Raw genomic sequence first — 14,532 nt, forward strand, 5'->3', positions numbered from 1 at the left:
GTAGTACCTTATGAATGGAAGCCAGATTGCTATGCGCATCTGCAAAGGCAGGATTAATTTGGATGGCACGCGTGTAACACTGCAAGGCTCCCTGAACATCCTGCATCTCCTTTAGAGTGTTTCCCATATTAGAGTAGGCATCAGCAAAGGTAGGACTGATTCTAAAAGAGAAGCCCAAGGTTTTATTTCTCCAATACAAAAATCTTTAACCCACTGTAATGCTAACTTATTCTGTTGTTATTTAAAGCCATTTTAGCATCTGCAATGTGCCAAATGTCAAACATTTTAAAATTAAGAATAATTTTAAAAATAAGGCTGTTAGTGTCTCTTACCGAATAGCCTCCTTATAATGCATCAGAGCTTCCTGCAGTTTTCCCTGCTGCTGCAGTACACTTGCTAAATTTGAATGGGCAGCAGCAAACTCTGGGAAGACCTATAAAGAGTCAAGATCATAACTGAGGTTAAAAAATCTGCTAAAGCAGCAGTAATAACTCACCACAACCTTAAGAACTTTGCTCAAGTACGTTTACATCCCTAAACTTGTCTCTACCTTTTCCAAGTCTATTCATTCTCAAATTCTACCTCTTCCTCTATTTTATACCTCTTCTTGTTTCAAACATAATGAGGTACACCTCTTCTGCTCTTAGTTTATCCTGACCACCTGACTCCAACACCACTGAGATCTCTCTCTGCTAAACTCCTACCGTTATCTACTAACCACTACCATACAGCCATCAGGCACTAAGATTATATACTTATCAGTAACTTCTCTTGAACTGTGGGTTAATGTTTAATTGTTTTGTACAGATCTTATCCACAGAATAATGAACTCTGAATGCAGGGATTTTCTGGAATGTCACATAGGGCCTCACATCATACCTTAGGTACTCAATTACTATTTCAATGAATAATCCTCTTGTAAATGATTCAACCACTATTTTTACAAAAGAGGTGGATGATGGTAAACTTAACTGCTTTCCCTCTACTATCACGCTAAATACCCAGCTACGCCACCCTCACATACTTCTAATGCTTTACGATACAAGCGAACTGCCTCTTCAATGTTTCCCTGTTCTCGTTTGATATTGGCTAGGTTATTCAGAGAGTCTGCATGGGTGGGACACAGACGGAGAGCTGTATTATAACAATCTTCTGCTTCGGCAACCTAGAAAACAAAACAAAGTCTTCAAAAACTGTAGAGAATCATAAAGCCTCCACTGATACTATTCTAATAATTGCTTAATTAAGCCTAATGGCTGGTAATGCTACAGAAAATTGATATTTTTTGGTATTCTTACCCTCAACCAAAACTCTAAAGTAAACCAATATACCATCTCAATACTTGTACAAAAGACTTTCATTTTTTGCTGTTTTTCGGTTTTTGTGATTTTCTGAGACAGAGTCTTCTGTTGCCCAGGCTGGAGTGCTGTGGCACAATCACAGCTCACTGCAGCTTCAACCTCCCAGGACTCAATCGATCCTCCCACCTCGGCCTCCCAAGAAGCTGGGACTACAGGTGCACACCACCATGCCCAGTTAATTTTTGTATTTCTTGTAGAGACAGGGTTTCGTCATGTTGCCTAGGCTGGTCTCGAAACCCTAGGCTCAAGCAATCCTCCCATCTCAGCCTCCCAAAGTGCTGGCATTACAAGTGTGAGCCGCCACACCTGGCCAGAAAAGACTCTTAATCCTACCAGATAACAAATAGAATGAGTAAAAATCCTTACACTGCCCTTCTCTTTGAGAGCATTGGCTAAGTTGCAGTAAGCATCAGGGAAATGTGGTTGTAGTTCGATAGCCCGCCTGTAGGTGTCTATTGCCAGATCTATCAGGCCTTGCTCATAGTATACACAAGCCAGGTTGCCATGCACCACTGCATGATTCGGACTCAAACTTAGGGCACGAAGGTAAGCTGCCACAGCTCTGTAAATGAACACACACACACACACACACACAAAATGTAACTCATTCTTAATGGATGGCTTGTTACAACTCATTCAAGCTGTACTATATCAAAATATATCAAGTCTTTGTAATTACATAATTCATGCTGTATTATATTTTAACCTCAAACCAAAATCATACCTTTATAAAATGTGTCTTTACAGTGAGAAATTTTGTACTCCCACATAAAAAATAGGCTGTCCTTTCACAACAACAAAAAAAAGTTAAAAGTCAGGATTTACTGTGCTTTCTAAATCAGGTCAAAGGAATAATTTAGTCTAAGAAAAAACCACTTCAACCATTTTACAATTAAAAAATTTCAACTGAACTCCCAATGAGAAGGATAATGGCTTTGAGGAAAGCCAACAACAAAAACTCAGGCAATGAACACCTATAAATAAAAGGCAACACAGCAGACATGGGCAGGGAACAACGTACTAGAAAAGGCAAATGTGTTTCAATTGACTATTGTCATCATTTCGGTCCAAACTATCAAGTGTCAATACAACAAAGATTCAAGAAAATTTATTAAACAGAACATTCTCTCACCTGTCAAAAATGCGTGCCTCTTTCAAGACATTTCCTAAATTGATATAAGCATCCAGAAAGTTTGGGTCAAGGGTGACAGCCTAAAAATTTCAGGACAGTTAGTTACTCACAGCAAGTTAGGATTTCACCAGATCAACTTCCCAATTACAGTTTTTTTACTCCAAGGTCCTTGCAGAGTTTCAATTACATTTCATTTTAATAAACCAATGATTTATTTAGTGCCTTCTCATTACTTTTACAAACCTCATTATTATCAAAGTAACTTCTCATGCCTCATGTTCTCAGGAGCAAAATGGGTCCTGAACAGAAAAATTTAAAATGGGCCTGCTCCAATTTCATTAAACTGAATACTTCTAATGATTGGCCCTATTTTATTCACAATTACACCAGTTTAACTCTTCTGAAAAAATAGTGGCAAAAGAGGCAGCAAACTCTTACTGAAAAGGAAAATACATACCTCAGTTGTATGCATAGAACTACATGCTCAGCAAGACCTTATTAAGACATGCAATTAGCGCTGTATATACAGTAAGATACAATACTTCAAGGAAATACTAACTAACCATTAAACGGTGTCATTCAAATAGCTGTCATGTTGTCTAGAGCAGTGATTCTCAACCCTGGCAGTATATTAAGAATTTACCTCCTAGAAAAGGTACCTAGGCTCTATCACAGGCCAGTTAAATCAGACCCTCTGAAGATAGAGTCAGGATATCCAGATCTTTTATAAGCTCCTCATGCGTAACCAAGGAAGAGAACCACTGATCAAGAAAGATACTCCTACAGGATGGTAAATGTAAACTTTAATCAAAACATCAGCCGGGTGCAGTGGCTCACACCTGTAATCCCAACACTTTGGGAGGCCAAGGCAGGTGGACCACTTGAGGTCAGGAGTTCAAGACCAGCCTGGCCAACATGGTGAAACTCCACCTCTACTAAAAACACAAAAATTACCCAGGCGTGGTGATGTGCAACTGTAGTCCCAGCTACTCGGGAGGCTGAGGCATGAGAATGGCTTGAACCCGAGAAGCAGAGGTTACAGTGGGCCAAGATCATGCCACTGCACTCCAGCCTGGGCAACAGAGCAAGACTGTATCTCCAAAAAAAAAAAAAAACACCAAAAAGGTATTTGATTAAGACACTGAATATGTTTATTAAAGATTGATAAAGAACACTTCATCTGCTGGGCGCGCTGGCTCTTGCCTGTAATCCCAGCACTTTGGGAGGCCAAGGCGGGCAGATCACTTGAGGCCCGGGGTTCAAGACCAGCCTGGCCAACATGGCGAAATCGCGTCTCTACTAAAAAAAAAAAAATTAGCCAGGCATGGTGGCTAACACCTGTAATCCCAGCTACTCGGGAGGCTGAGGCAGGAGAACTGCTTGAACCTGGGAGGCGGAGGCTGCAGTGAGCTGAGATCGTGCCACTGCACTCTAGCCTGGGCAACAGAGTGAGACTCTGTCTCAAAAAAAATAAAGAACACTTCATCTTCACTTAGATGACAACTCTGTAGTAAACAGTGTGATGCATTTAATTTAGATTGTCTATAGTGATAGATGTCCACTCCAAAAACTTTTAAACTTTATAATAGAAACGTCTAAACACATACAAAAATAGAGGAACACCCAAGTCTCCATTATCCATTTTCAACAATTCATATATCATGTTTGATCTTATTTAATCTATATTCCAACTTACTCCCCCGCTCTTCGCAGATCATTTTGAAGCAAAACTCAGACATATTCCATTCAAAAATATTTCAGTATGTATCTCAGGGACAACACAAGAAGCTTTTTCCTCCCAACCTAACCACAATACCATTATCATACTTAACAAACAAACAAAAAAAGACAGCAATTACTTCATATTAAATATCGGCTGGGCGTAGTGGCTCATGCCTGTAATCCTAGCACTTTGGGAGGCCGAGGCAGGCCGACTGCCTTAGCTCAGGAGTTTAAGACCTGGGCAACATGGCAAAACCCCGTCTCTACTAAAAATACAAAAAGTTAGCCGGGCGTGATGGCGCATGCCTGTAGTCCCACCTACTCTGGAAGCTGAGGCAAGTGAATCCCTTGAGCCCGGGAGGTGAAAGTTGCAGTGAGCCAAGATCACACCACTGCACTCCAGCCTGGGCGACAGAGTAAGACCCTGTCTCAAAAAAATAATAATAATTCCATTCAGTGGTCCAATTTCTCATCGAGTCAGGATCCAAATAAGACCCATATAATTTGTCAATGTGCCTCTCTTTCTTTTAATCCTTTAAAAGTTTATTTATTTATTTATTTTTGGAGGTGGAGTGTCACTCACTCTGTCGCCCAGGCTGGAGTGCAGTGGCACAATCCTGGCTCACTGCAACCTCCTCCTCCCAAGTTCAGGCAATTCTCCTGCCTCAGCCTCCTGAGTAGCTGGGATTATAGGCACCCAGCTTTTTTTTTTCTTTTGTATTTTTAGTAGAGATGGGGTTTCACCATCTTGGCCAGGCTGGTCTCAAACTCCTGATCTCAAGTGATCCACCTGCCTCAGCCTCTCAAAGTGCTGGGATTACAGGGGTGAGCCACCACACCCAGCCTAAAGTTTAATTTAAATCTCCATTTTTATTACTACAATTTGTTGAAGTAAGGTCAGCTTCCCAAAGTTTGAATTTTGCTGACTGCATCCCTATGGCGTCCTTTAACATGTTTCCTGTCCCGTATATCTCCTATAAATTGGTAGGTAGAACCAAAAGCTTAATTAGGTTTGTGTTCTTTTCTCTTTTTGCAAGACTACTTCACCAGTGAAATTGTTTATCACAAGGTACTTAATATCTGATTATATCTCGTTTTTGTCACTGAGAAATGCTTTATTTATTTATTTATTTATTTTATTTATTTTTTTTGAGATGGAGTCTTGCTGTCACCCAGGTTGGAGGGCAATGGCACAATCTTGGCTCACTGCAACCTCTGCCTCCCAGGTTCAAGCGATTCGCCTGCCTCCGCCTCTCAGGTAGCTGGGATTACAGGCTCCTGTCACCATGCCCAGCTAATTTTTGTATTTTTAGTAGAGACCGGGTTTCACCATGTTGGCCAGTCTGGTCTCAAACTCCTGACCTCAGGTGATCCGCCCACCATGGCCTCCCAAAGTGCTGGGATTACAGGCATGAGCCACCACGTCCGGCCTAAATGCTTTAACTATTAATGATGATACTCTTATCATTCCTTCTTCACTTATTAGCTAGAATGCTTTTATAAAGAGAAGCTTCCCCCATCAACTATTAGGTTACTCTATGGTCCAGTTCATACAGGAGAGGGAAGACAAATGCTTTATACTTTTAATTTTTAAATTTAAAGTTGACATATAATTGTGTATATTTATGGCATACAATGTGATGGTTTGATCCATGTATACATTTTAGAAATATTCAACCAAGCTAATTAACATATCCATCACCTATTTTCTGTGGTTGAGGACATTAAAAACCTATTCTTTTTGCAATTTTGAAATATACATGATTAACAACTGTGGTCACCATGTAGTACTATAGATCACTAAAACTTATTCCTCCAGTCTAACTGAAACTTTGTGCACTTTGACCAATATCTCCCTTTTCCCCATCCCTCCTCCACCCCCCAAGCCTCACCACTTTCTACTGTTTCTATGAAATCACCTTTTTCAGATTCCACAAATACGTGATATAATACAGTATCTAACTTTCTGTGCCTGGTTTATTTCACTTAGTATAAAGCACAGGTAACAAAAGCAAAAATACGCAATGAGATTGCATCAAACTAAAAAGCTTCTGCACGGTAAAGGAAACAATTACACAGCGTGAATAGGCAACCCCTGGGTTAGGAGATTTGCAAACTATACATCTGATAAAGGGATAAGGAACTCAACTCAGTAGCAAATACACCCATTAAACTACAGGCAAAGGATCTAAACAGACATTTCTCAAAAGAAGAGGTACAGGCCAGGCACAGTGGCTCATGTCTGTAATCCCATCACTTTGGGAGGTCAGGATGGGAGGTTTGAGCTCAGGAGTTTGAGGTTGCAATGAGCTATTATGACGCCACTGCACTCCAGCCTGGGCAACAGAGCAGGATCTCATCTCAAAAAAAAAAAAAAAAAAGTCAAGTAAGATACATAAAAACTATGCTCAACATCACTAATCATCAAGGAAATGCAAAATAAAACCATGAGTTAGCATCTCACACTTGTTAGTATAGCTATCATCAAAAGGATGAATAATAACAAGTATTAGTGAGGATGTAAAGAAAGGGAAGCCTTGTAACTGATGGGGGAAGTATAAACTGGTAAAGCCGTTTTGGGAACTAGTATAGAGGTTCCTCAAACACTTTATTCTTCTCTTTTTAACCAGTTTTCCAATTAATTGCTCCTTAATATATATATAAGTCTTCCAAAGGTGACCAATGAATGTTTTAGCATAATTATGAGCTCATAGATTTAAACATATTTGGTAAGCTATAGTATATTTCAGTTATTATTCTTATTGATGCTCAAGTCTCCATCTTTATCTTTAGCCAGTGGGAGCCTCCTCAAGTTGCTTCCTGAGTCCTTTTGACACAAAGTAGTATGTCAAAGCTTCCTTGCTTTTTGGTATGACCAGACATTCCAAAACATTTTTTAAATTTCCTGCCCCAGACTTGGAATCTGCCTTTTCACCAAGAAGCCCTGCTTCTTTAAAGCCCACTTATAAAAATCACTTTTTAATTACTAAAGCACATTTTTTTTGAGACAGGGTCTCACTCCGTCGCCCAGGCTGGAGTGCAGTGGCATGATCACAGCTCACTGCAGACTCAAACTCCCAAGCTCAGGTGATCCTCCCATCTCAGCCTCCCCAGTAGCTGTGACTACAGGCGTGCGCCACCATGCGTGGCTACTTTTTGTATTTTCTGTAGAGATAGGGTCTTACTATGTTGCCCAGGCTGGTCTCAAACTACTAGGCTCAAGTAGTCCTCCTACCTCAGCCTCCCAAAGTGCTGGTTACAGGTGTGAGCCACTGTACACAGCCTAAAGTACATTTTCAACACAAAACTGGAAACTGCCATACCGTGTACTATCCAGGAAACACTGCAATAAAGATGTTCCTCAACTTAGGATGATGTCCCAATACACCCATCATAAGTTGAAAATACCTTAAGTCGAAATGCATTTAAAACACTTACTGAACATCCTAGCTTAGCCTATTTTTTTTTTTTTTTTTTTTTGAGACAGGGTCTCACTTTGTCACCCAGGCTGGAGTGCAGTGGTGCAATCTTGGCTCACTGCAACCTCCAGCTCCCAGGCCCAAGCAATCTTCCCACCTCAGCCCTGCAAATGGCTGGGACTACAGGAGCACACCACCACACCCAGCTAAAATTTTTGTAGAGACAGGGTCTCGTTATATTGTCCAGGCTGGTCTTCAACTCCTAAGTTCAAGCAATCTGCCCTTGGCTTCCCAAAGCACTGGGCTCACAGGTGTGAGCTACCGTACCTGGCCCACCTAGCCTCATTTTAAACATGCTCAGAACACATTAGTCTACAGTTGGGCAAAATTATCTAATACAAAGCCCTTTTTTAAAACTTTAATATGAGTTTTATTTTAATTCCAACATTTATTTTAGGTTCGGGGTACACATGCAGGTTTGTTACATGGGTAAATTGTGTCACAGCAATTTGGTATACAAATGATTTTGTCCATCATAGCACCCGGTGAGTAGTTTTTGTACCCTCACACTCCTCCCACCCTCCATCCTCAAGTAAGCCCCGCTGTCTATTGTTCCCCGTTCTGTCCATGTGTACCCAATGCTTAGCTCCCACTTGTGAGTAAGTACAGTATTTGGTTTTCTGTTCCTGCGTTAATTCACTTAGGATAATAACCTCCAGCTGCGTCCATGCTGCTGCAAAGGACATGATTTCATTTGTGATGGCTACATGGTATTCCATGGCATATATGTACCACATTTTCTTTAGCCCACCATTGATGGGCATCTAGGCTGATTCCATGTCTTTGCTATTGTGAAGTGATGAACATACGCGTGCATGTGTCTTTATGGTACCTTTTTATTTTTTAATCTTAGAGACAGGGTCTCACTCTGTCACTCAGGCTAAGTACAGTGGCATGGTCATAGCTCACTACAGCCTCAAACTCCTGGGCTCAAGTGATCCTCCTGCCTCAGCCTCCTTCCTATTTTATAATAGTGTGTTGGGCATCTCATGTAATTTACTGAATCTTGTACTGAAAGGGAAAACCAGAATGGCTACATGAGTACTCAAAGTACAATTTCTATTGTGTATCTCTTTTGCACCACTGTCAAGTTGAAAAAATATTTAAGTCAAGTCATTGTTCTCTGTAAGTCACATACTGCCTATACTGCCAGAGAAACAAAGATATAATGTGACTGGTTAACACCTATTATTTAGTTCTAGTAAAAACACTACACACGTAAGCACTTCAAAAATAGCAATTATTAATTTAATGACTAACCTTTTCAAAGTGATGAATTGCAAGCCAAATTTCCCCTTGTGCATTGAAAACACAGCCAAGATTACTCCAAGCTACTGCAAAGTTCGGTTGCGTCTCAATTGCTTTCAAATAACATGCCTTAGGAGGGGTTAATGAAAGAAGATGGGAGGGAAAGGAGGTAAAGGGAAAGGGGAAAATTTGTAAAGGGAAAAAAAAAAGATTGGGGGGAGGGGGGAAGAAGGTGATATCATTATTCCTTCTCTGACCAGCCAAAAGTGACCCTGCAGCATAGGCTCGCTTGCGCCAAAACTAATGCGCTGCCACAGCTGGCTGCTCCTGCGCCTGCGCCACCAGAACCCAAGTGCAAACCACCATGTTCAGTTCTGCCAACCAAAGACCAACCCTTACACTGGGACTTAACTAGGAAGTCAGGTGCTATAAGGCTCTATGCTGGAGTTCTCTTACCCAAACAACTACTGGCCCTTGTCATGTTTTCAAGTGCTATCTAGAGGGCACAACTTGAGGCCGAGTTTTCCTACCCCCACTGTTTCCCAAAGTGTGTTCTATGAGGTGTTAAGAGGTATGGCTGAAAAAAAGGGAGTTCATGATCAAATAAATTAGGAAAACGGGTTTCTTTACTGGACTTCCCTAAGCCTTTAATAGTATAACAGGGTTCCCTGAACTTAGTTGACCATGGAACTCTTCTTTCATTGGGCATTTTATTAGAATACTATGAAACACATTTTGGGAAACGCTGCTCTTCAACAACGTTCCTCACTAACATCAAAACTATGCTACTGAAGAGAAAAATGTCTTTCTGCCAAGTTGGATACCATAAAGCCAGGCTTTAAGTTACATTGTCACAATGCCCCTGTCTCCCAAGGAGGACTGAAGCTGAAACCTCACATGACAGGATTGCACCTAGGTTGAGGTCCCTGTAATGCGAGCGCAAACATCGCTTGCGCAACCTAACAGCATCGCACTGCGCAATCGCTGCGAACTGCTGCGCTACATAGAACACCCCCAGACGCAGCAAACGGCCAACCAGATCCATTAATCTACTAGACAGGCCCATAGAGAATATTCGTTTAATGAGATTAGTTGGACTCGAGGTACGTTAAAACCCAATTTTATCCAAAAAGGCTACAGAATAGGACTGAGGGAGCCAGTCAATCAGATTACTCATCTAGTCAACCGTTCACAGGGGTTCATTCGCACGCAATGCGCATTAACGCTGCGCAGCCTGTGCGCTACTGCAGGGTCACAGCGCATCATCAGAAGAGCAGAATGCTGCAATCCAAACAAAGAAGAAAAAAGGAAAAAAAATGAACAACAAGAAGAGTTAGAAGCTTTTACTAAGTAAATTATCTCTAATAATTTTTAACATCAATTAACTTTTACTTATCTTTGACAGAATTGTGGCTATAGTATAAAACATTCTCTTACATAACTTGCTTGTAAATAAAATTATTTTAAGCTGTTTCTGAAGCCACAAGACAGAAGATTCAGGCATGGAGGCAAATTGTTTTGCTGTGGCAGTTACAAACCCGTTACCATATTTCTCATCATGTGACTTTTCGGTGCGTTCCTTGCTGGAAGAGGAGGAGGAGGTTGTGTGTCTGCCCTAGATCCAGGCCTCGAGCTCCCTTCAGCGAGGCACCTTACGCATGGAATAGGAGGTTTCACCCACCTGAAACCTTCTAAATACAATATCAATGGTGAAAAACCAAAAACAAGAGAGAAAATAAAAACAAGATCATTAGTAAAAGTTCAACAAAGCAATTGAAATTCTTTGGATGTCTATTACATATGGGAATGAGGACAGTCTCAAGTCTGTAACATGGGAAACATGCAGAAGGGAGAGGGTTAATCAGGGCTATTGCATACAGCAGGGATTTTTGCTGGAAGAAAGGCTCTTCATTTTCTACAAAGACAACTTAATTTTGCTTCCATCTACTAGGAATATGCTGGCTTGAATTTTCAAATGCACTGATTACAAAAGAAATACATTGCATTTCACTCAAGAGTATTTTCTTGTTTACTAAGTTCTCACAAAAAAACAGAATAACATTTTTCAAACTAGGTGTCTCCAGAGCTCTGAAATAAAGAAGTCAGCAACCTAAGGCAGGCGCAATGTCTCAGCCTAAACCGATCTCTAAAGCTGCAGTGAAGTGCAATTCATGTTAGCTGTCCGCTTGGTGGGGTGACAATTAATAGGAGCTTATCAAATATTTGTTCTATAAATTACCTATTAGATTTATCGGCTAAGATTGAAATCAATTACAATTCATTAGCTGGCAACCTACATAAGGTTAATCCAAAATGTCAGCAGAATTTATGAGCTGTGCACTTAAAACTGTGCCTTTTAACATCAGATGGTGCTGAAAAGCCTTCTCCCTCCCTGGATGAAGCAGTCAAACAGACAGCTACGCTGCGCATACACTCCACGCATTAGCATGCGCGTGGGGCTCAGAGCAACAGGTGGGAGTTTCAGAAGCATTCTGGTTTCTCCCCACTCCTCACCCCTGCAGCGCGGTTGCGTAAGGTGGCTTGTAACAAGACAACTGCATTATAAATTTAATTTTAAATTATACCAAAAGCTTTAATTAACCCAACCTGGTGTTCAAATTCATTATTTTGAAACACAGAATGCTAAAAGCCACCTTTCCACTTTGGCAAGTTTTCTTTCGATCAGTCCATTTCCCAAACAAACCAGCTTTGTCCTTCTGACCTTTTTTTAAGGGGTTGGGGTGGGGAGGAATAAAAGAAGGAAATGAGGAAGAAAAGAAGGTAGACAACTAGGATTGGAAAAGAGGAAAAAGGAACTTGGGAAGGGAGCGGGGACAAGAAGGGACAGGATGTTCCAATTATTAATTTGCAATCATTTTAACAGCCTTTCTTCCACTGTAAAGGGTGAGGAAGATGAAGGGAGGAAGGTTAAATAAGAATTTTAAATGCCAGTATTACAGGGTAACATTTGGATGAAATTCTTCTCCACTTACAAGCCACAAAGGACTTAGAAGAGCAGCATTTTCAATGGCACCTGCATCATATAGGAGTCTTGAGCCAAATCACAGGCGCTCTGCTTGTCACCAGCAGGCAAGCCTCAGATTTGAAGGAATGTTATTTATTCCCACATAAGATCATGACGGAGCCCAGTGTTATAAAGATGGTCTAGCTCAGCAGAAAGGCTCCAAAATGTTCAGGTTCTTGCTTTACCCCCAGATTTAGAACAGATATGCCAAAGCCTGGCCTTGCTCTATTCTGAGGCGATTCATGCCGTCAGTTTTCCTCAGTTTCAAAGGACTGTTTTGTGAAGATAGCTCAATGAAGAGTTGAAGACTTGGCAAAAAGTACAAGTTTTCATAACACTGATGTTTAAATGTGTTCTATCAAACACCTACCTTGGCTTCTTCCAAGCGACCCAGGGCTTTGAGCAGGTTCCCCAGGTCACTGCGAACACAGTACAAATCCTAGAAACCCAGAGACACTGTCATTAATTATACTCTGCTTTGTCAATTAAAAATATCTTCAAATCACTTTTAAGCATCTAGCTCCCTGCCATTTTATTCTATCAACTAAAGATACTGCCTGACAAACTTCAGTGCAGGACCACAACCCCTCATCCACAATTCCAAATCCCAAAAAGTTCCAAAAACTCATTTGAGGGTTAAACCTGACTTGAGGTGACATGAAACTATTTATAGAATTTAGTTATCTCACTTAGTATGAATACTCCTATCTTTTGCTGCAGAAATATAAATGTGTTTTACTAAAAGGTGCTGCTCCAGACCTTTCTGGGTGTTTTATATATGGTATTATCTTTCTAACATCCTAAAAATTCTGAATGTTGAAATGCATTTGGCCCCATTAGCTTCACGTAAAAGACTATGGGACCTTACTAGAACTTCTTTCTCTCCTCCCCAAATGTCAGTCACGTTAAAAAACATATATATATCAGGCTGGGCACGGTAGCTCATGCCTGTAATCCCAGCACTTTGGGAGGGCAAGGTGGGAGAATCACCTGAGGTCAGGAGTTCGAGACCAACCTGGCCAACATGGTGAAACTCCATCTCTACTAAAAATATAAAATTAGCCGGGTATGGCGGCGTGTGCCTGTAATCCCAGCTATTTGGGAGGCTTAAGCAGGAGAATCGGGTGAACCCAGGAGGCAGAGACTGCAGTTAGCTGAGATCACGCCACTGCACTCCAGCCTGGGCGACAGAGACTCTTGTCTCAAAAAAAAAAGAAAAGGAATATATATATACACACACATCTCAAATATTTGTCCAACTATGTTATTCAAGGTTATGATGAATCACTCCTGTGTCAAGGACCAAAAATTTTCCAGAGTGGAAAAAAACATATTTAGCAAATGACTACCTATGAGCAAACCTCCCCTTAGGCTGTCAGGCATATTTAGAAACCCTGACTTCATTTCACTATCGGGCAAAAGAATTATCCAACCAAAGCCTCGATCCTGGCACCTGCCACTAGATTACTCATTAGTATTAAGTGCCATTAGAGTTGAGTGGGTGAATAATGAAAAGCAGTTGACTCTGCTTTTTATTAGCAGCTCAATTGTGCTGCTAGTCATCTGACTCACCAGTCCGTTCATCTGGATGAGACACTCATCACGACAGTGAGCTTAAATTTTTATTTGCCCTATTTTGCCATTGTCAGTCACATCTACCAGTCGACAGGCAGAAACAATGACAATAGGAAGTACGCTTATTATTCCAAACTGTTCCATGGGTGAAAGAGACTTAAGTCCTAGAAAGTGAAATTCTGTCAACTGTGCCGAAAAATCATCATATATATGATTTGCTCTGGAACTATATTATGGTTTCCAAAATCAGTTCATTAATTCTACTGATAAACAGCTTTTGTGGTTGTATAATATCATCCATCAGGTGAACCAAAAAGTCTGCCAACAAAGTACAGGCTGCCACACAACAATCTTACAGTCAGCCATACTGGGTCAGTTCCATGATCTTCCTGACTCAGTACTGTCCCTCAAGCAATGACTGATGTTCTAGAGAGTTAGGTTGTCTCCCATCACTTCGAGCACAAAAGGCTAATACTAATCCTCAAAACATCAAAGGTACCATTAATCTTATTTGACTTCTCTAATTAGTCTGAGCACTTTTTAACACTATACTCTCAGAAGTAATGAATTATATAATCTTGCTATCTACTTTGTATGGTTATGTTTTTTCTAAACTTAAAGAGTTACCCCTGTTTTGGCAGACCATGACCGTATAATCCAATCCATTCATACAAGCTCCTTCTACTACTTGATAATTGTGGTTATTTATGTTTGGACTTTTACCAATTCCTATGCCTTTTCTAAGCCATAATAATCAGAAGTCTTGCAATAATTCTCCAACAATGACTGTAATGGCCATACATAGTAGCCAACCAATGCATAATTTTATTACCCTCTAGTTTCTATGAACTCTTGGATGGATGCCACTTAAGTCCTGACAGTGTATCTGTCTATCTATATTTTGTTGTTATCATATAGATCCATTACAGTATACTAAATCAAGTTAACACAATGCTCATAGTTAAAAATAGATTATCTTCAAGATTACTA

The 14,532-nt window shown here is 40.6% G+C and overlaps 1 protein-coding gene across 2 annotated transcripts in view; it reads right to left on the reverse strand.

The window, feature by feature from the left end:
- The window catches only part of LOC105476641 (O-linked N-acetylglucosamine (GlcNAc) transferase), a 42,924-nt gene that overhangs the window by 18,838 nt on the left and 9,554 nt on the right, over positions 1 to 14,532 (reverse strand). For both annotated transcript variants that reach the window (XM_011732742.3, XM_011732741.2), the window contains exons 4-10: positions 12,338 to 12,406; positions 8,955 to 9,071; positions 2,494 to 2,573; positions 1,728 to 1,923; positions 1,025 to 1,165; positions 333 to 433; positions 8 to 161 (exon numbers count right to left, since the gene is read on the reverse strand). In XM_011732742.3, the coding sequence (XP_011731044.1) occupies positions 8 to 161; positions 333 to 433; positions 1,025 to 1,165; positions 1,728 to 1,923; positions 2,494 to 2,573; positions 8,955 to 9,071; positions 12,338 to 12,406 (858 nt within the window). The remainder of the gene's footprint in view (positions 1 to 7; positions 162 to 332; positions 434 to 1,024; positions 1,166 to 1,727; positions 1,924 to 2,493; positions 2,574 to 8,954; positions 9,072 to 12,337; positions 12,407 to 14,532) is intronic.

Source organism: Macaca nemestrina, chromosome X (assembly GCF_043159975.1).
Source record: "Macaca nemestrina isolate mMacNem1 chromosome X, mMacNem.hap1, whole genome shotgun sequence".
NCBI classification, from domain to species: Eukaryota; Metazoa; Chordata; class Mammalia; order Primates; family Cercopithecidae; genus Macaca; species Macaca nemestrina.